The sequence below is a fragment of the Bufo bufo genome, chromosome 6 (assembly GCF_905171765.1).
Source record: "Bufo bufo chromosome 6, aBufBuf1.1, whole genome shotgun sequence".
NCBI classification, from domain to species: Eukaryota; Metazoa; Chordata; class Amphibia; order Anura; family Bufonidae; genus Bufo; species Bufo bufo.
The window spans coordinates 70,979,167-71,001,906 of NC_053394.1; the positions used below are offsets into that span (position 1 = coordinate 70,979,167).

The following is a 22,740-nucleotide window of genomic DNA, read 5'->3' on the forward strand; positions in this document are numbered from 1 at the left end:
GCTGTCCGTGTTTTGCGGATCCGTGGATCCACAAAACACACACGGATGTGTGAATGGACCCTTATACCTTATGTCTGTGGAGGCTCCAACCCTGGTTTTGGAAATCACTGATCAGACACTGACCAAACACTGAGTGTGTGAATTAGGCTGGGTTCACACTTGAGCGCTTTACAGCGCGTTCAAACGCGCTGTAAAACGCTCAACACATGAAAACCAATGCTTCCCTATGGCCCTGGTTCTCACTTGAGCGTTTTACAGCGCGTTTGAACGCGCTGAAAAACGCCCTACGCTCAAACAAGTTATTGAGCTTCTTTGGGGCGTTTTGTCGCGCGTTTGCAGCCTTAGGACACTGCTGTTAATCACACAAACGCGCGTAATACGCGCGGACTATAGACACAAACGCGCACAAAAACGCGTGTTAAACGCGCATATCAAATACACTCAAGTGTGAACCCAGCCTAAGGCATTACACGTTGAACATTTAGATGAAGGGAGGCGGCTCCAGTCCACCAAATCAGGGACTGCACAAATGGATAGGCTCTCTGTGTTCTGGCTCATAGACGGTGTCCTGAGACATGACCTAACTACTTGCATTCCTCACGTAATAACAATTCTGGGGCATCTATTCTTATGGCTCTGTGTTGTGCCTTTCATCTGTTATTCCTGCTAGACATTATGAATGAATTGCTGGCAGTTTGCAGTGAAGGTCCAGCTGGGTGTTACTAGTGGGCGTGTCCCTGCACAGCTTGATATTGGCAGCACTGACTGGATAGTGTCAGACTGTGCAGGGACACCCCTACCACTGGTAACACCCATCTGCACCTTCATTGCAAACTGCTAGCAATTCATTCATAACATCTAGCAGGAATAATACAGGAACGGTACATCATAGAGTCCTAAGAATAGATGCTCCAGGACTGTTATTACACAACAAATGCAAGTAGTTACTAAAACAGACAAGTCAGGAGAGGTGACAGGTTCTCCTTGAGAATTCCCTTAGGCTGCGTTCACACGGGCGAGATTTCCGCGCGGGTGCAATGCGGCAGTTCCGCACTAAATCCGGACCCATTCATTTCAATGGGGCTGTTCAGATGAGCGGTGATCACTTGTGCGTTGCGTGAAAATCGCAGCATGCTCTATATTCTGCGTTTTTCACGCAACGCAGGCCCCATAGAAGTGAATGGGGTTGCGTGAAAATCGCAAGCAAGTGCGGTGTGATTTTCACGCATGGTTGCTAGGAGACAGTCTATTCACTGTATTATTTTCCCTTATAACATGGTTATAAGGGAAAATAATAGCATTCTGAATACAGAATGCATAGTACAATAGGGCTGGAGGGGTTAAAAAAAATAAACAAATTAACTCACCTTCTCCTCTTGATCGCGTAGTTCCCAGTCTCTTCTGATGAGCTGTCGGCTAAAGGACCTTTGGTGACGTCAGATCATATGCTCTAATCACATGGTCCATCACCGTGGTGATGTACCATGTGATTGGAGCATGTGATCTGACGTCACTAAAGGTCCTTTAGCCGACAGCTCATCATTAAAGAAGTAAAGAAGAGACCGGGAACTACGCGGAGGAGGTGAGTTATTTTTTTATTTTTTTTTAACCCTCAATTGATCACCTACTATGCATTCTGTATTCAGAATGCTATTATTTTCCCTTATAACCATGTTATAAGGGAAAATAATACAATCTACAGAACACCGATCCCAAGCCCGAACTTCTGTGAAGAAGTTCGGGTCTGGGTACCACAGTCGGTTTTTTATCTCGCGCGTGCAAAAAACATTGCACCTGCGCGATAAAAACTGAACATCTGAACGCAATCGCAGTCAAAACTGACTGCAATTGCATTCCTACTCGCGCGGGTTTGCCACAACACACCGGGACGCATCCGGACCTAATCCGGACACGCTCGTGTGAACCCAGCCTTACGTCAGTGATCACTCAGTAAATGAGAAGAGAATAATCATATAACACAACCTACATCATTGTGCTTAAAACCGCCAACAATTATCAGCATTTCAAAGGGCAAAGGCAGGCCGTAAAGTGTGATTATGCACCCATAGGTTGGTGTTCGAGGGCAACATAAAGATTCCTTAATGGCTATATACACCTTTGGGGCAATTTATTGCATTTTACTCAAAAACTGTTTGCAGAGTATCACTTCTCAGTCCCATCAGCCGACTGCTCATGTGAAGCCCTATCTGATCTTCTGACCTCCTAAACACTTATTTAAGCCATATTCTTATCAGTTTGATGAGAGTTTAGCTATAATTAGTTTTTATAAGGTCAGGAGGTCAAAGATAAGGCTTCACATGAACCATCGGTTGACAGAACTCAGGAGTAACAATCTGCAAATAGACCAATTTTTTTTTAACCCTAGTATCTCAAAAACCACTGAGCATTTTTAATTAAAAAAATATATATATAAATAATAAAATAAAAAATTATTGTTAGCCCAAAATTAGTAAAATACAATCATAACAGAATTGCCTCGGTGTATATAGCTTTAAAGAAATCTGTGAAAATCTGGGCAAGAAGCAAAAAAGAGACCAAGAAATACTGTGGGTAAGATTTATCAGACACTCAGAAGACATTTGTCCTCCTCATCTTGATGCTTCTGGCCTAAAAATTCCAGTTCAAGACAATATTTTAATGTTTTTGAGAAAAATTGGGTGCTGAATTAAAAGGGAACCCGTCAGCAGATTTGTACCTATGAAACCCGACCTGTTACATGTTCACTTGGCAGCTGAAGACATCGGTGTTGGTCCCATGTTCACATGAGGTTTTAATATATGCAAATGAGCATCTAGGAGCAACGGGGGCGTCGCTGTTACACCTAAAGGCTGAGCTCTCTCAAGTTTGATTGACAGGACCAGGCAGCGAAATCATCATCAATCCTGGCCCCGTCAATCAAAGTGCAGAGGGTGCAGCACTTGTAGAGAGAGCAGAGCCTCTAGGTGTAGAGGTAACGCCCCCGTTGCTCCTAGAGGCTCATTAAAACATTACTTTTCTCAGCAATGTGGACACATATGAACATGGGACCAACACAGGTGCCTTAGCTTCCAAGTCCACATGTAACAGGTCAGCCAGTGTCATGGTACAAAGCTGCTGACAGATGCCCTTTAATAAAAAAAAAAAAACAGAAAACAAAAAAATAAAACAACACACCCATTTCTCCATCCATTACATTCTTCACTAAGCTTTGGCTTCATACAGTTAGCTGCACATTACTGTGTCACTCACCTGTACTCCCTCTCCTGTGAGGGCTGAACATGACTGAATCTGCCAGACTCTGTCTCGAATTGTGTGCAAATTCAGGCCTTCCGCTATTTCGGAGGCCGGTGCAGCCGTCAGTAAATCCTGTTTATTTGCAAAGATCAGCACAGGGACTCCGCTCAGTTTCTCCTCGTCCAGCAGCTCAGCCAATTCCTTAAATATAGGATAAGAGGTAACAGGATATCATTTTTTGCCCACGTATCAGATACCCCGGCCATTATATCATCAATACACCATCACATGTACAGATCTGACGGCATCACCCGGAGGTTAGTTGTAGGGACAAGCTTTAAGAGTGATATCAAAGGATTGTCTGACAGGTCATAGATACATGTGGGAAGATCACACCGGTGAAGTCTGGGACCACCGCTGATGTGCAGAATGGTCTCAATAGGCCACTCAAACCCCCCTTTGAGATATGTGACAGATCTGCATAGTTCTTTGCTTAGAACAGGGATCAGCAATGTTCGGCACTCCATATTGGTGAAACTACTACTCCCAGCAGGTACACTTGCTTGGCTGTTCTTGGAACGCTCATAGAATTGAATGTTGGGAGTTGTAGTTTCACAAGAGCTGGCGTGCCGGAAGTTGCTGACCCCTGGCTTGGAATGATGTCAGATCAGCAGACATGGTGGGAAATCAGGATCGGGCGTGGTGGGTTTCAACATGCCAACCAGGAGAAAAGCTTTTAACCAGGTATCTGACAGTTGCTAATCCCCTTCCTCCTGCAGTAGCATGCACAGCTGTGGAGAGGATGAGGCCGCCTTAGAAAAAAATAACTGCAATGCAAATGCCTCATGTGAACCCAGCCCAGAGGCCTTGGTAGAGTTGGCGGCATGTTTGTATGTTTTTTGTCTCCTTGTTAAAATGGCTCGTCTGTCTTGGCCTGGATACACACACAGTGTTTTTTAGGTAAAAAATGCTGTGACCAAATGTTACTTTAAAGTCTATAAAGTGTGTTGCTTTGTTGCGTTTTTGGCATTGCAGAGTTTAGTATGGCGATATCGCTGTTTCCTAATTATCGCGGTATTTTGTGACACAGAAGCGGTCAAGTGCGCTGACCGCTTCTAAATCTGCGTCCGCGGCCGCCCCCCCAGCATGAACAGATACTGGACATTTGCAGAGTACTTGTACTCGTGCAAATGTCCCCAATACCACTGCCGATACCTGCTGGCCGCTTGTGACGGCGCTCTTAGCAGTTCGGCGTGGGGGAAGGAATTCTGTGACTCGCATTCCCGGCACCCGACCTCTTAGAGGACGCTGTGATCCGCGCAATTAACCCCTCAGGTGTGGCCCCTGAGGGGTTAATTGCGCGGATCACAGCGTCCTCTCAGAGGTCGGGTGCCGGGAATGTTCTTCAGTCTCTGCATGTTAGTGGGCAGTGAGCAGCATTATACTCACGTGCGCAGTGGCCGCCGGGCACTCCTTCTTCTCATAGGTCTGTGCGGCGCATTGCTAATGCTATAAGCATTAGCAATGCGCCGCACAGACAGAAGAAGGAGCGACCGGCGGCCACAGAGCACGTGAGTATAATGCTGCTCACTAACATGCTATCGCAGCCAGGACTTCAGTAGCGTCCTGGCTGCCATGGTAACCGATCGGAGCCCCAGCATTACACTGCTGGGACGCCGATCGGAACTGCCCACTGTCAATGATGGGGGGGGAGGAGGGGGACCCTGTGGCCACTGCCACCAATGATTAATACTAGGGGGGGGGAGTTGAGTTACCAGAGGGGGCTGATAAGAGGGAGAGGCTGGGGGGCTGATCAGAGGCTGGGGGCTGAATTAACCCTGTAATGTTTTTGTTGTTACTAGAAGTCAATTGACTAGTTACAGATACCCGAAATGGTGAAAAATGACATATAAAAGTATAACAATTAATGTCTCCTTGTGGCTGCCTGGCCGCCCCCATACAGTGTAACGTCTCCTTGTGGCCGCCCCCATACAGTGTAACGTCTCCTTGTGGCCGCCCCCATACAGTGTAACGTCTCCTTGTGGCCGCCCCCATACAGTGTAACGTCTCTTTGTGGCCGCCCCCATACAGTGTAACGTCTCCTTGTGGCCGCCCCCATACAGTGTAACGTCTCCTTGTGGCCGCCCCCATACAGTGTAACGTCTCCTTGTGGCCGCCCCCATACAGTGTAACGTCTCCTTGTGGCCGCCCCCATACAGTGTAACGTCTCCTTGTGGCCGCCCCCATACAGTCTAACGTCTCCTTGTGGCCGCCCCCATACAGTCTAACGTCTCCTTGTGGCCGCCCCCATACAGTGTAACGTCTCCTTGTGGCCGCCCCCATACAGTCTAACGTCTCCTTGTGGCCGCCCCATACAGTATAAAGTCTCCTTGTGGCTGCCCCCATACAGTATAACGTCTCCTTGTAGCTGCCCCCATACAGTATAACGTCTCCTTGTGGCTGCCCCCATACAGTATAACGTCTCCTTGTGGCTGCCCCCATACAGTATAACGTCTCCTTGTGGCTGCATGGCTGCCCCCATACAGTATAATGTCTCCTTGTGGCCCTAAGTGTTTTTTTCTTCTAAATGGGCATTTATCACGATATATATCGTTATCGCGATAAATTTCTTAATATCGTTATCATGGGAATATTTTTGATATCGTCCAACCCTACCCGGGTGTCAGACCCCCCCAATCAGTTCAAATGTTGCAACAGCTGGAGGGCCGCAGGTTGTGTCCTAGCTTGTAGCTTTGATATGGAAGGAAATATTGCTAATCTATGGATGAAAATTTTTTTATAAATAAAATTAAATAAAAAAATACTATATCTATCTGTGTGAGGACAAAAACACAGCTCAAAATATGTGAAGCAAGACCTTACATGACACGTGGAAAGTCCTTCATTTGGGGTTTTCATCCAGAACCATGAAACCAAAGCATAGGCATTATAAATAATAGAGAAAAAGGAAAGACAATACCAACCTGACCCGTTTCTTCAAACCGTTTTCTATCTGCGCTGTCAATGACGTATATCTAAAAGGGAGAGAGGTATAAGATGCCTTCATCACCATCTACAGCTATAAAGCATTGAGCTGTGGGGGGGGGGGGGGGGCGTATGGGAAGAAAACAATAATTGCTCTTAATTGTTTTTCTTGAAACCAATGACGGCACCCATGCAGGAAACAGATAAAATGGTTCACTCCCCCACCACACCTCAGTGATTATAGTAAATCAAACTCCGGAGGCGTGCCAACCACCAAGCAAGAAGGATGAAAGGACAGAACACAATGTTAATATTGGAAAGAGGAGAATCCATCTGGTAGTTCCTCCAAATTTCCAAGGAAAATAGCCCCTATCTAAATATATTCACTTTTTTTTTTTTTTTTTTTTTTTATATTAGGGAGGGACTACAGCTTGTAGCACTTTCCTCCCAAAGGTCAAGAGTCAAGATGCAGCCTGTAAGGTCTGAAAAAAGTATGGGGAGAGCTCCAAGTAGCGGCTCTACATATCTGGGCCAGAGAAGCATCTGTCCTCTCTGCCCAAGAGGTCGCAATGGCCCTGGTAGAATGAGCCCCAAACCACTTTGGAGGGGGCAGACTAAGGGAAGAATAGGCAAGAGAAATAGCATTCTTTACCCATCTAGCAATAACATTAGTGGAAACTTTGCGGCCCCTACACTTTCCCTGAAACTGGATTAGGAGATTTTCATCTACTCTCCAAAGAGAAGTGGAATCTAGGTATAAAAAAAAAAAGAAGAAGGAGATACCTCCTAACATCTAGGCAATGACATTTTTCTTCTGACGGATTAGCTGGATTTGGACAAAAGGAGGGAAGAACCACATCCTGACTTCTGTGAAAGTCTGAGACCACCTTCGGCTGGAAAAATTGAATTGGTCTGATGATAACTTTATCCTCCAAAAGAGTGGTATAGGGAGGGAAAGCAGAAAACGCTTGAATCTCAGAAACCTGTCTAGCAGAGGTTATTGCTAGAAGGAAGGCCATTTTAAAGGAGAGCATTTTAATAGAAATCTCATTTAATGGTTCAAACGGCTTCAGAGATAGGGCCGAAAGAACCGTATTCAAATCCCAGGGAGGAGACAATGGTCTTAAGGAAGGAAGGATGTAACCTAGAGGCAGCTACCTGAATCTTTAGAGTGGAAGCTTTAAGATTCCTATCTAGCCCTGCTTGCAAAAAAAAATCTAGGATTCTTGGTATTTGGGGAGATTTAAAGGGAACTGGGGTGTGACCTAGGAATGTAGAAGAAATATTCAAAATTTTTTATATATTTTTAAAAAGGTAACCACCTTTCTACTTTTTTTTTTAGCAAGGTGGAAACCACCTTGTCAGACAATCCCCTTCCTGACCAGACCTCCCTTTCAAAATCCATGCCGAAAGCTGAAGAATTTCTAGGCTGGAATGAACTAGCGGACCCTGGTAAAGAAGGTCCTCTCTCAATGGTAGGTCCACAGAGGCTGTACTGACAACCTCAAAAGATTTGAATACCAGGACATCTTGGGCCACTTTGGCCACTTTGGCGCAATCAGGATAACAGAGGCATTCTCTCTCTCTCTATTTTCTTTAATACTTGTGGGATGAGGCAAATTGTAGGGAAGGCGTACCCTAATTCTTGGCTCCAGTCCTGAGCTAACCCATCCACTGCTGATGGGCAGTCTAAATGATTGAGGGAGAAAAATTTCTCTACCTTCCTGTTGGCTCTTGAGGCGAAAAGGTCCAGTGTAGGAAGACCGTACCTCTGGACTATCTGTAAAAAAAACTTTTCTTTAGACACCATTCGCCCTGTCTTATGGAAACTCGACTGAGGAAGTCCGCTATAACATTCTCCTTCCCCTTCAGATGTACCGCTGCAAGGAAAAGCATTCTTTTCTCTGCTATACAAAAGATCTCCTGGCATAGATGTAGGAGGGAAGAGACGCTCGTTTCTCCTTGACGGTTTATGTAGGCCACCACTGTTGAATTGTACGAATAGAACACAATCTTTCTGTTTATTATTTCCAGAAGCGCCACAGTCAGTGCCCTCCTGCTTTTAACTCCTTGAAATTGGAGGATGCTTTCCTCGTAATAAGATCCCACCTCCCTTGCCAGTATCTGTTTTGGGAGTGGGCTCCCCAACCCCAAGGGCTGGCGTCTGTGGTAATTATGGTGTGGTCTGGAAATGTCCATGGCACTCCTGCTGATAGATTTTTTGGTATCATCCACCACAACAGGGATCGTCTTGCCTTTGAGGAAAGGTGGAATTTTTGATCCAAAGAATACGGGGAGCCGTCCCAGGATCTTAGGATGTCTGCTTGAAGATCTCTGGAGTGGATCTGTGCATAAGGTACTGCTGGGATTGCTGATATCATATGCCCTAGCACCGCCATCGCTTTCCTGAAAGTACAGTGGACAGGAAGACTGACCATATTTGCTCCATAATCGCCTCTCTCCTTTGATGGAAGGAAACTTTTTTGTAAACAAGAGTCCAACTGAATTCCCCCCCAAAAAAAACCACAAGTTTGAGAAGGAATCAGATTTTATTTATTCCAATTGATTATCCATCCTAGGTTTTCTAAAGTGGAGCAGAGGAATTTCATATCTTTTTCTAGTCCTTCTTTTGACTGAAAGATGATCAAAAAAATCATCCAGATAGGGCACCAGAGTAATTCCTGACTGTCTTAAAAAGGCCGCTATTTTTGCTACCACTTTGGTGTAGCGCAGGCTCCAAGAGTCTTCACCAAAGGGAAGCGCTCTGTATTGGAGATGCAGCAACTTCCCCTGAACCCAAACTGCTGTTCTTAAAAACTTTTGGGAGGAGGAATAGATTGGGATGTGCTAATACGTGTCCTCCAGATCCAGGCTTGCCATCCAGCAATCCTGGAAGAGGAGGCTCACAGTTTTTTTTTATCGTCTCCATTAGAAATTTCTTGTAGACCAGAAATTTGTTCAGTTTCTTCAGATTTAAAATAACCCTGAACGTACCATTTGGTTTCTTCACCAAAAATAACGGTGAATAGAACCTCTTGCCCCTCTCTGTCTTTGGAACTGAACAAACTACTCCCTTGTCTAAGAGGGGGGAAAAATCTCCGCTTCCAAAGCTTTCCTTTTTTCCTGATTTTTGGGGCGAACTGTCTGAGTAAAAATATTTTTTGGGCGAGAAAGGAACTCCAGCCGGAATCCGTTTTCTATTACACTTAGGATCCATTTGTTCTGAGAAATGGACCCCCAAGCTGGGAAGAACTGAGACAGTCTTCCTCCCACCTGACTTCTGGCGTCATTGGGATTTGTCTTTTGATCTGTTTTCCTGGGTTTTAAACAAATAAAACAAAACATATTTTCTTAGGAAATTTTTCTCTCTCACTTCTATTATTTTGCCTACCCCTTTGTCTTTTAAAACTGGCTTGTGGTTTACGAAAAAAAGAAGTTTTCTGGGGAACCGGAAACCCCTTCTTTTTGTCAGAGGCTCTCTCTGGGAACCAAACAATTTAGAACCTTCACAAGGGAGAGAGCAAAGTCTAGATTTAGACCCTGAATTCCCTTTCCATGATCTAAGCCAAATAGCACGCCTTGCTGCATTTCACATAGCGGCTGCTCTGGCAGAAAAACGGACCACGTCAGTAGAAGCGTCTACAAGGAAGTCTGCTGCCTTGAGGAAAGTTGGGAGGGAGGATAGTAAGTCCTTTCTAGGGGTTTTGTCTCCGATATGGGAATCTAGCCTTAGCCTTAATGACCTGGAGACCTAGGAGGTGGGAATGGCCGGCCTGTGACTTGTAGAGGCACATTCCCAAGTACGCTTAAGATAAACATCAGCTCTTTTATCTAAAGGGTCTCCTAAACAGCCCAAATCATCAAACGGAAGAGCCGATTTTTTTGGGCATTTTTGGCTACAGGAGCATCTACAGCGGGAGCTCTGTCCCATACGCCACTGACTCTTTAAATAGATATTTTCTTTTGACAGAATTCGGTATAAAAAAAATTCTGTCAGGGTTTTTCTATTCTTTCCTAATCAATGCTTCTATGTTCTTATGAACGGAAAAAAACAAACAAAAAAAACCAAAAAACTATGGTGCTTAGGGCCAAGGCCCTCAAAAACCTGGTCAGCAATAGTCTGTTTTATGTCCTCCAACTGCATTGTGGTTTTAACGGCTTTTGATTGACAGGGCCAGGCAGTGTTGGTCTCCGCTTGCTGGCCCTGTCTCCTGTGGAAATCTTGTGCCTGCGCCGTCCCGTTCAGTATTCGGTGCAGGCAGTGAAGGACGCTCGCCGGCTTCACTCACTGTGCCGAATACTGAACGGGACGGTGCAGGCATGAGATTTCCAAAGGAGACGGGGCCCACAAGCGGAGACTAACTGTGCCTGGCCCTGTCAATTAAGTGTAGCAGGGCGTGGCTAGAGGTGGGAGAACGGAGCTTCTAGGAGCAGGAACAACGCCATCCCCCCCCTGCACCTAGAGTCTAATTTGCATATTATAAAAGTAATTTTTTCTCAATAACACAGACACGCAGTGAGATGGCACTAATATAGTTCTGTTTAGCTGACATTAGTACATCACTAATGTCAGCCAGGTTAATACCATTTTCCTGCTGACAAACCCGTTAAGTGTCAGTCTACTTGCAGATTGTCTTAGTTTCAGATTCACACTGAACCCACCATGGAGCTGCTCTGACAGCTCAATGTATAGACAGCCCTTATCTATGACTCTTAAGCCATATTGTTATCAGTTGGATAAGAATGTAGCTAAAATAAGTGTTTATGAGCTGTCGGGAATTCAGACAAAAAGGCTATACATCGAGCTGTCAGAGCAGCAAACTGATGGGTTCATTGTGAAACTGAAAGTAAGATACTTTGCACATAGACAAATTTAACCCTGTAGAATGTAAACAGTTAAAAAGACCACTTAAAAAAATAATTTAACCCAACATGAGTAAAATACAAACAAAATAAAAAATTGCCTCCAAAAGGTGCTTTTGACAGTATACATACACCATTATCAAACCAAAACACTTACAAGTACATCAGTATTCTCAAAATAGTTCCTCCAGTACGGCCTGATTTTCCTCTGTCCGCCTATGTCCCATACATTGAGTTTGAACCCCTGAGATTGTACACTCTTGATATTAAATCCCTAAAAAAACAACAGAGCAATGAAAAATAAAATAATAATAATCAATGATGATCATTTTACAAAAGCTAAACAGCAGTACACATGAATACATGAAATGTGGTAATATATCCTTATTATGGGAAAGTGCCATCTCCTTCCAGTGGCCCTGGAGTCCGGCAGGCTCTCTGAATGTTTACAAACCACCCCAGTCACTAAGAAGCTTGTCTTCAGTAACTAGAGGCACACAAGATGAGTTGGAGGAGGAAGATGTAGCTGCAGTCTCTCTGCCTCGAGGAACACAAGAGGAGGGAGATGTAGCTGCAGTCTCTCTGCCTCGAGGAACACAAGAGGAGGGAGATGTAGCTGCAGTCTCTCTGCCTCGAGGCACACAAGAGGAGGGAGATGTAGCTGCAGTCTCTCTGCCTCGAGGCACACAAGAGGAGGGAGATGAAGCTGCAGTCTCTCTGCCTCAAGGAACACAAGAGGAGGGAGATGTAGCTGCAGTCTCTCTGCCTCAAGGAACACAAGAGGAGGGAGATGTAGCTGCAGTCTCTCTGCCTCGAGGCACACAAGAGGAGGGAGATGTAGCTGCAGTCTCTCTGCCTCAAGGAACACAAGAGGAGGGAGATGTAGCTGCAGTCTCTCTGCCTCAAGGAACACAAGAGGAGGGAGATGTAGCTGCAGTCTCTCTGCCTCGAGGCACACAAGAGGAGGGAGATGTAGCTGCAGTCTCTCTGCCTCAAGGAACACAAGAGGAGGGAGATGTAGCTGCAGTCTCTCTGCCTCGAGGCACACAAGAGGAGGGAGATGTAGCTGCAGTCTCTCTTGTGTGCCTCGAGGCAGAGGAGGGAGATGTAGCTGCAGTCTCTCTGCCTCAAGGAACACAAGAGGAGGGAGATGTAGCTGCAGTCTCTCTGCCTCGAGGAACACAAGACGAGGGAGATGTAGCTGCAGTCTCTCTGCCTCGAGGAACACAAGACGAGGGAGATGTAGCTGCAGTCTCTCTGCCTCGAGGAACACAAGACGAGGGAGATGTAGCTGCAGTCTCTCTGCCTTGAGGCACACAAGAGGAGCTGGAGGAGGGAGATGTAGCTGCAGTCTCTCTGCCTTGAGGCACACAAGAGGAGCTGGAGGAGGGAGATGTAGCTGCAGTCTCTCTGCCTCGAGGCACATGGAAGGAGATGGAGGAGGGAAATGTAGCTGCTTTAGATGGTATTGTTACGTCCTCAAAACCACTGTAAAAAACTGATTTTTACTGTCTGTAAAAACCTGAATTACAACATAGTCTGAGATGAGGCATCTACGGTGTGACTGATCTCCCTTTAATTTTAAACCTGCCAGCAGTGTCCATCTAGCGTTCAAATTGACCATTAAAGGGTCACTGCCCTCTGCCAGTTAAATGCATGCTCAATAGCAGTAGTTCACCTAAATGGTATCAACGCTGCAATAACCAGCACCTTCCACTACATAGTGTATGTAGTTCCCCTACAGAAGGCTACTTGAGAACAACCAATCAATGGGTGCGTGGGAGTCAGAAACCTGTTGAACAGATACTGATGGCACACCCTGACGAAAGGCCATCAAAATAAAAATCTTGGACAAGCCCTTTAAAGTCAGTCGAAAGTCAGATAGATTCCTGAGGCAACGGATGCCTCTGAATTCCCTGCATCTCGGTCACTGAAATGCTCGATCAAGCTAGAGACTTCAATAGGTAATTGCTGTTGACACAACCAAATGTGAACATACGATTTTAGGATAAGCTAAGGAGGTCTACATTTGCATGAAATGGCTCACCAAAACGTCACCAGCTACTTACCTGTGTTGGAGTGATGTGACTTATGTCCTCCGACGCCAATTGCTTTAACAGTGTGGTTTTTCCTGCATTATCGAGGCCCAAGAGCAGGATTCGTACCTCCTGATCTGGAGCACTTTTCAATTTACGCAAGATAGACAGCAGACCCTTAAGGGACAAAGAAGGAGAATTAGAACCAATGAATCAAATGTTCTTAGGATTTATGCCATTATTATAACTATAGAAAAGGAAAAGTGGAGAAGCTGCCCATAGCAGCCAATCAAATGTCAACTCAAATTTTTTCAGAGGTCCTTGGGAACCAGTGACCTGATTCGTCACAACTTTTTGACTCAAATATTTCCTGTCCCATAATAACCATACAAACATGGCTCTTGTGAGTTTTTAGCACAAAGAAATGGATCTGCCCTATACGCCCAAGGTGGTGAACAGTTGGTCGGCCTTCAATCTGGACAGCCAAATGTAAGACTTAAAGGGTTGTGCAAAAATAAGGGGGGGGGGGGGGGGGCATTTGGCAACACCCCCTCCCACTTAACCAGCCCTGTAAAGGGAAGCTTACTTGCCTACCTCCTGGAACTGGCTCCTTCTCCTCCCAACCTGCGATGATGCACGGGGCAACCTTGCTGAAAACATCTGGTTTGACATTGCCTGCAGCTGATCGCTGGCTGTGGCAGAGACTGGATCCCCTTACGTCATGACAAATCACATGACACAAGGGGATCTGGTCTCCGCCGCGGCCAGTGATTGGATGCAGGCGATGTCAAACCAGATGTTTATAACAGGGAGCATCACAGGCCTGGAGGAGGAAGAGCAGAGAGCCAGCGCCAGGATGCAGGCAAGTAAGCTTCACTTTACCTGTCTGACAAGGTGGCGGTGGGGCAGCGAGGGTGTTGGGGTGGGTTTGCAGAAAAATAAATAAAACATTCTTGCACATCCCCTTTAAACCAATGGTGGCATCCCTTTACCACTAAAATATCCAGATTCAATTATTTGCCCCCATCTCTATCCCGCCTCCTGTTCACTTCTATAAGAAAGACGAAAGTGCTCTAAAAATAGATGCAACCCCCCCCCCCCACCCATAAAGGGAGTACGTCTTCATAGGGAGAGATAGAGCTGTCCCGTTCTCCATGGACCTCAGAGGCTGCCCAGATGGTACAGTTATTAGTGCCAGATCAAAAGGTTTGTCCAAGCCTTTACTAAATAACGGTCTATCCTCAGCTCTTTGGGTGCAGCTCCATCTCTGGAACTACACATCACCGTCAACCTTGTAGAGGAGGGAGGTCTTTACTACAGCGCTGATCTCTCATATTTCAACCACAGAGCAGATCGGCAGGGATGTTGGACCGCCTCCGATCAGCTAGATAGGCCATCACTTAATAAAGGCTAGAAAACCTTTATGATGGGGCAGATTTCTCATTGTTTCTACGTCACTTTTCACACTTCTCAAAAGTGGCAAGAAGAGAGGGTGGTACTTAGCAGGTGGGGACGTTTCTATAAATTACACCAGAAAGTGGCACAAAAAGAGGGGTTGTCCCATCTGGACATTTTGGCATATTGATAGGATATGCCATAAAATGTTTGATAGGTAAGGGTCCCAATTCTGGGACCTGCTTATTCTCATGAACATGGTCCCAACATGAACGGACAGCAAGCAACGCATGAGCGCCTACCTCTCCATTCACAACTATGGGAGTTACGAAAATAGGTGCGCCAGTGCTTGCCTGGCTATTTTCAGAAGTTCAATATCATTAAAAGCCATGTATGCGTGGCGTCCTCTCCATTCATTTTGGGGACCTGTACTTGAAATAGGAGCAAGTCCCAGAGTTGGGACCTGCAGCCCTCGGATATTAGATGCATATCCTAATGATATGACACAGGAATAGCCTTTTAATAGATTGAATCTACACCAGCCCTTTCACTGACTTTCCACTACGGCCTCATGCACACGACCATTGTTTTGGTCCGCATCTGAGCATCTTGGATGCGGACCCATTCACTTCAATGGGGCCGGAAAAGATGCGGACAGCACTCGGACAAGAATAGGCAGTTATATCAATGGCTGTCCGTGCCGTTCCGCAAATTGCGGAACACACACGGACGCCATCCGTGTTTTGCAGATCCGCAATTTGCGGATCGCAAAACACACAACGGTCGTGTGCATGTAGCCTAAAAATGGTGCATGAAATGCCGGTCTTGAGAATCTGCCCCATTGTCCACACAATATAATATAAAATAAAAATACATAATATAGGACGCAAATCCTTTTCACCAAATCAGGAATGTCAGAACAGACCGTTTTACTTATTCATTATCCAGCCCCCATATTACCTTTTAGAGTGAATTTATGTAAAAAAAGAAATAAATTATTCTATCCCAATTCCACTAATTTCTCTCTATAAAAATGTAAAAGCTGTCCATCATCGTAATTATACAAATGACGAGTAAACAAGAAACAAAAGCTGCAGCTCAGTGTAAAATTTATGCTCGCCACAAAGCAATTCTTATTCGATGCGCTCAGTTGAAAAGCTGATACGATCTCTGCATATAAAGAATGGCTGAGCAGGTAATGGGCTAATACCGCGTACCACACGGGTATGCGCAGTCACATCGGAGATGGAAGGAGGAAAAACTAAATGGCATAAAATGCTGAAAATATTTGTCACGGCCTCGGCGTTGTGCGCCATGACACGTTTGCTGGGCATGCTGTTGCCTGGGGCAACGTGTTGTTTATGCAGCATGTATGTGCTCTACCCCTCATATCATGGTTCCTCCCTGTCTGGAGCTGGAGGAGTTAACTACCTGGCTGGGTGTGGCCATCTGGTGTCTATCTTGCCTGTGGCTTCCAGGCTGGAGTTAGTTTTACTCCAGCCTTTGTTGGTGCTGGAGCTTGCTCCTGTTCTGGGTGTTTTATCTGCCCAGTCCTTGAGGGCCTCCTAGTGGAATATCGATGTCTCGCCTATGTCTTCAATGTCATCCCGTTTGTCTACCTTCCCTTCACTACCCTTGCATATGTTTGGTGATGTTTATGTATGGGTGGTTGTTGTCTTGTCTAGTGGTTGTTACATGTCTGGTTTGTTGGTGTCTGTAGTCCAGCTGGTTTGTTAGACATATTCCCTGTTTAGTGTACCTCTGGAAGGGGGTCTCACAGTTCCCCAGAGGGGGAACCACAAGTCAGTGTGCAGCTCTGCCGGGGGTAGAGATGCATCCTGTCTGCATGGGGGTCCAGTTGCCGTTGTTGTCGCAGCAGGCAAGTGCGTGTTGTCTGTTGGCTCTTGCCTGCAGATTTAGTAGCGGTGCATTGTCTGTCCCTTCTCTGGCAGCTAGACCAGCGAGACTACTGTTCATCCGTGTCTGGGATGAACATGTTGTCTCAGCTCCTTTCTCTTTTTGAGGGATTATTAGGGCGACTCAGGGTCCTAGGTTTCCTGGGTATGAGCCATCCTACCATCCAGGTCCGCTCTTACAGTTAGGCCCCTACACACGGGCGAGAATTCCGCACAGGTGCTGCACCCGCACTGAATCCGAACTCATTCACTTCAATGGGGCTGTGCAGATGAGCGGTGATTTTCATGCATCACTTGTTCTACACTGAACAAAAATATAAACGCAACACTTTCGGTTTTGCTCTCATTTTGCATGAGCTGAACTCAAAGATCTGAAACATTTTCTACATACACAAAAGACCCAATTACTCAAATATTATTCACAAATCTGTCTAAATCTGTTAGTGAGCACTTCTCCTTTACCGAGATAATCCATCCCACCTCACAGGTGTGGCATATCGGGGGGGGGGGGGGGGGGGGGGGGAGAGAGGGGTGTCAGAAAACCAGTCAGTATCTGGTGTTACCACCATTTGTCGCACGCAGTGCAACACATCTCCGTCGCATAGAGTTGATCAGGTTGATTGTGGCCTGTGGAATGTTGGTCCACTCCTCTTCAATAGCTGTGCGAAGTTGCAGAATATTGGCAGGAACTGGAACACGCTGTTGTATACGCCGATCCAGAGTATCCCAAACATGCTCAATGGGTGACATGTCCGGGGAGTATGCTGGCCATGCAAGAACTGGGATGTTTTCAGCTTCCAGGAATTGTGTACAGATCCTTGCAATATGGGGCCATGCATTGCTGCAACATGAGGTGATGGTCGTGGATGAATGGCACAACAATGGGCCTCAGGATCTCATCACGGTATCTCTGTGCATTCAAAATGCCATAAATAAAATGCACCTGTGTTCGTTGTCGCTCACCCACACAACGCCACACACCCTGTCTGCCATCTGCCCTGAACAGTGACTCATCCGTGAACCGAACGCCTCTCCAACGTGCCAGACGCCATTGAATGTGAGCATTTGCCCACTCATGAGGACGACGAGCATGCAGATGAGCTTCCCTGAGACTGTTTCTGACAGTTTGTGCAGAAATTCTTTGGTTATGCAAACCGATTGTTGCTGCAGCTGTCCGGGTGGCTGGTCTCAGACGATCATGGAGGTGAACATGCTGGATGTGGAGTTTCTGGGCTGGTGTGGTTACACGTGGTCTGCGGTTGTGAGGCCGGTTGGATGTACTGCCAAATTCTCTGAAACTCCTTTGGAGACGGCTTATGGTAGAGAAATGAACATTCATTGCACGGGCAACAGCTCTGGTAGGCATTCCTGCAGTGAGCGTGCCAATTGCACGCTCCCTCAAACATTGCGACATCTGTGGCATAGTGTGTGATCAGAGTGGTCTTTTATTGTGGGCAATATTCATGCTGTCTAATCAGCACCTTGATATGCCACACCTGTGAGGTGGGATGGATTATCTCGGCAAAGGAGAAGTGCTCACTAACACAGATTTGTGAACAATATTTGAGAGTAATGGGTCTTTTGTGTATGTAGAAAAAAGTTTCAGATCTTTGAGTTCAGCTCATGAAAAATGGGAGCAAAACCAAAAGTGTTGCCTTTATATTTTTGTTCAGTGTATATTCTGAGTTTTTACGCAACGTTGGCCCCATAGAAATAAATGGGGATGCGTGAAAAACGCATAGCATCCACAAGCAAGTGCGGATGCAATGCGATTTTCACGCATGGTTGCTAAGAGATGATGTTAGTAAATTGATAAGTCAATTTACTGTATTTAATTTCCCTTATAAATACAAAGGAAAATAATAGCATTCTTAATACAGAATGCTAACTAAAATGTTGCTTGAGGGGTTAAAAAAAAAAAAAAGAAAAAAAAAAGAAAATAAAAAAATAACTCACCTCATCTACTTGTTTGCGCTGCCGGCATAGTCTTTCTTCTTCTTTCAGCACCTGCAAAAGGACCTTTGACGTAATCGCACTCACCATGTGGTGAGCGCGGTGACGTCAGCGCAGGTCCTGCTGAATGAAGATAGAAGGATCTTCTTTCAGCAGGACCTGCGCTGACGTCACCGCGATTACGTCAAAGGTCCTGAAAGAAGAAGAAAGAAGACGATGCAGGCAGCGCGAACAAGTGGAGGAGGCAAGTTAATTTTTATTTTTTTAACCCCTCAAGCAACATTTTAGTTAGCATTCTGTATTAAGAATGCTATTATTTTCCTTTATAACCATGTTATAGGGGAAAATAATAAAATGAATAGAACACCTAACCCAAACCCGAACTTCAGTGAAGAAGTCCGGGTTCGGATCTGGGTACCACATTCAGTTTTTTCTGAACATTGGAACGCAATCGCAGTCAAAACTGACTGCAATTGCATGGTTTTCCCGCAATGCACACGCGACGCCCGTGTGAAAGAGGCCTTAGGGCGAGTATTATGGACGCTACAGGAGGTGACCTGATCCCGGCATCCAGGCCTAGTTGCTATCCTGTCTGCTGCAAATTGTGACAATATTACTGCTGTGGTAAAATAATAGTTAAAAAAATAATAAATAAATAAAAAATACTCTCGAAAGAGTTGCAAATTTTCAGACATATTGGTAATCTGGCTCCAGAGCTTTGTCCAGCCCTACAAAAAAGTACTGTATTTGCCGAACTATAAGACACACTCCAGGTTTTGAAAACAGATTAAAAAGAATACATTTCTCTGCTAGATGCACACAACAAACACAGCACTGCTACATGCAAACCCAGCTATGAAACACACAGACATAGGGTACACCTTTACTTATTTTTCTGCACTTCCCTTCTGGCCCCGCCCACAGCTCTCACTGATCCAGCAGAGCACCGTAGAGAACCTTTCATCAGTTTAGCCCTAGTCTAATTATGGTCTTACCTTTTATAGGGCAGCCCCCACTGATGCCATGGCACTTTTTTTTTTTCAAAAGACCCCCCCCCCCTTCCCCTTTCTGTTCGTCCGCTGTTGATTTCGGTGCCTTATATTATAATGAGCCCACTTGGTTACACTAGGCGGAGACTCGCAGTTTCGCTGGGGGCGGTTCTCTTCTCCCTGGCTGTGAGCGCATCCAATCAGAGCGCACTGCTCTCTGCCAGGGAGAAGAGAACTGCTCAAATCTCTGACTAGTATAACCAAGTCGGCTAATTAGAATATAAGGCGCCGAAATCAACAGCGGTCATTGGGGAAAAAAAATAAAAAATGCGATGACATCAGTGGGGGCCGCCCTATAAAAGGTAAGACCCTAATTAGACTAGGGCTAAACAGATGAAAGGTCCTCTTTAACCATCTCACATCCACCCATAGGATATAAACGTCCTATGGGTGGATGTTTATCTCTGGACCGTCCATTCAGAGATCGCAGCTGCACGCTAATCGTGTAGCTGTAGAGCGGGTTGCCCACTGTCAGCGACAGCAGGGCAACCCAGAGAGAAAGCAGGAACAGTTCCCAGGTGTCCCTACCTTCTGGATCGCTGTATACAGAGCGCTATGACCTTCCTGTTCCGGCCCGGTGGTCATGCGACGGCCGGGAGAGTGCAGGAGCTGTCGGGTCTTTCACAGACCTCGATCAGCCCTGCACTGAGGCTGTACTTCCCCTGTAACTGGGGCTACCATGTCAGCCCCAGTTACAGGAGAAATCAATAGTGAAAAAAAAATATATATGAAGTCAAATGTCCCCCAGAGGTCTTGTATGACCTTATGGGGGACACAAAGTGTAAAATAAAAAATAAAGTGTTCTACTAAAATATTTAAAAAATAGGAAAAAAAAAAAAATTAAATAAAAGACATATTTAGCATTGCCACGTCCATGACGGCCAGCTCTATAAATATATCACATGAGCCACCCTGTCCGATAAACACCATAAAAAAAATAAAAACTGTCAAAAAAAAAAAGCCATTTTTGTCACCTTACATCACAAAAAGTGCAACACGAAGTGTCAAAAAGGCGTATGTCCCACAAAATAGTACCAATAAAGCAGTCACCTCACTCCGCAAGAAATTAGCCCCTACATAAGAAAATCGCAAAAAAAAAAATCTAAAAACTATAGCTCTCAGAACATGGAGAAATTAAAACATCATTTTCCAGGACGTCCTCCATGACAGCACCCATGGAGGATGTCCTATTGGCTTCTGTTGGGACAGGAAGAGAGACAGTTTAAAAGGCCCCTCCCCACCCCCTCTCTCCAGTGTTCTTCCTGTCCCTACTGGGATAGTGGGAGGGAGACAGACACCCGCCTATTGAGTTAGGTAGGGAATGGGGCGAGTCTGGTCGGGGGGTGCCTACCTCTCCTCTTCAGACTCTTACAGCCCCCTTTAACCAGCACCCCTCTGGGAAGTGGTCCCCTGGTTTAGTCCACGGTACCTTTTTTTTTTGGATGGCCGCAAGGATCGGGGACGCCCGATGCCGCTTCTCCTGCAGTGAGCTCTGGGCTCGGCAGCAGCTCCTGCGCTCCCCTGCGCGCTAGGCCTGGATTGCCGAGCGCTCCCACGTGACCGGAAGCCTACCCGAGTCACGGGAAACATGATGGCGGCGCGCAACGGCATGCTAGAGACCTCTGCATCAGGAGGTCTCGCATGTCTAGGGGGTCGACTCTTCCTAAGAATGAGTCCCCCCGTGAAGAGCAGGAGGAGGCGGAGCGGTAAGTAAGAACCTATTTAAATGTCTGATGGCCACCTGGTGAGGTTGCATCATGGAGGTCCAGGCGTCTAACAAGCAGGAGACTTGCTCAGACACCCCCGTCCAGGCCCCTGTAAGTAGCTTCCCTTTGGGCTTAAGCAGGGGTTTATGGGAAACTATGACACTAAAAACAGTCTTTATCCTGTTTCCCCCTAGACCACAAAAGAGTCAGGGCACAAATCACATGGAGACCCTAAAAAGAAGGGAAGAAAGTGTGCGACCTGCCAGACAAGGCTTCTGGAGCCATATAAAAAACCTTTTATGTCCAGAATGCCTTTCCAAAATTCTTAAGGACGAGCGGTCATCTCTACTCTTAGATTTGAGAGCTATCGTAAGAGAGGAGGTACAGGCGGCAACCTCAGGCCAGAACCCAGACCCAGTACCATCCCCCCCCCCTCCAAAAGAACCAGGATCCAGTTAGACTTTGATTCAGAGGAAGAGGGATTATGTGGTTCAGATGAAATGGAAGATGAGGGCTCAGTGTCTTATCCTCAGGAAGAACAGAGAAGATATTTATTTTCGTCCGAGGATCTGGACCCCCTACTCTCTGCTATTAGACAAACCATGGCTATTGAGGAGGAGGAACAGGCGCGCTCCGCTCCGTTGAAGACGAGATGTTCGGCGGCCTAAAAGTCAGGAAAAGAAAGGTCTCCCCAGTAAATAAAAACTTAAAAGACCTCATTACAGAAGAATGGGCAGATGGAGAAAAGAAACTCTTCATTCCCAGAGAATTTAAAAACAGGCTGCGCTTTAATCCGACGGACACTAAACTCTGGGACAATGTCCCAAAAGTAGATGTCCAGGTGGCCAAAGTAGTGAAAAAGACATCAATCCCGTTTGAGGATTCGTCGCAGCTAAAGAATCCCATGGATCGGAAGTTGGATGGTTTAGGCCTCTTTCAGACGGGCGTTGCGGGAAAATGTGCGGGTGCGTTGCGGGAACATGCGCGATTTTTCCGCGCGAGTGCAAAACATTGTAATGCGTTTTGCACTCGCGTGAAAAAAATAAATAAAAATCGGCATGTTTGGTACCCAAACCCGAACTTCTTCACAGAAGTTCAGGCTTGGGATCGGTGTTCTGTAGATTGCTATTATTTTCCCTTATAACATGGTTATAAGGGAAAATGATAGCATTCTGAATACAGAATGCATAGTAAAATAGCGCTGGAGGGGTTAAAAAAAAAAAAAAAAAAAAGATTTAACTCACCTTAATCCACTTGATCGCGCAGCCCGGCATCTCCTTCTGTCTTCATCTTAGCTGTGTGCAGGAACAGGACCTGTGGTGACGTCACTCCGGTCATCACATGGTCCGTCACCACAGGTCCTGTTCCTGCACACAGCTAAGATGAAGACAGAAGGAGATGCCGGGCTGCGCGATCAAGTGGATTAAGGTGAGTTAAATCATTTTTTATTAACCCCTCCAGCGCTATTTTACTATGCATTCTGTATTTAGAATGCTATTATTTTCCCTTATAACCATGTTATAAGGGAAAATCATAATGATCGGGTCTCCATCCTGATCGTCTCCTAGCAACCGTGCGTGAAAAATCGCACCGCATCCGCACT

At 45.9% G+C, this 22,740-nt stretch overlaps 1 protein-coding gene across 1 annotated transcript in view; it reads right to left on the reverse strand.

Moving 5' to 3' along the window:
* The window catches only part of ARL3 (ADP ribosylation factor like GTPase 3), a 54,010-nt gene that overhangs the window by 17,799 nt on the left and 13,471 nt on the right, over window positions 1–22,740 (reverse strand). Inside the window, exons 2-5 of the mRNA XM_040435765.1 lie at window positions 13,152–13,295; window positions 11,240–11,356; window positions 6,219–6,269; window positions 3,250–3,435 (exon numbers count right to left, since the gene is read on the reverse strand). Coding sequence (XP_040291699.1) covers window positions 3,250–3,435; window positions 6,219–6,269; window positions 11,240–11,356; window positions 13,152–13,295 — 498 coding nt within the window. The remainder of the gene's footprint in view (window positions 1–3,249; window positions 3,436–6,218; window positions 6,270–11,239; window positions 11,357–13,151; window positions 13,296–22,740) is intronic.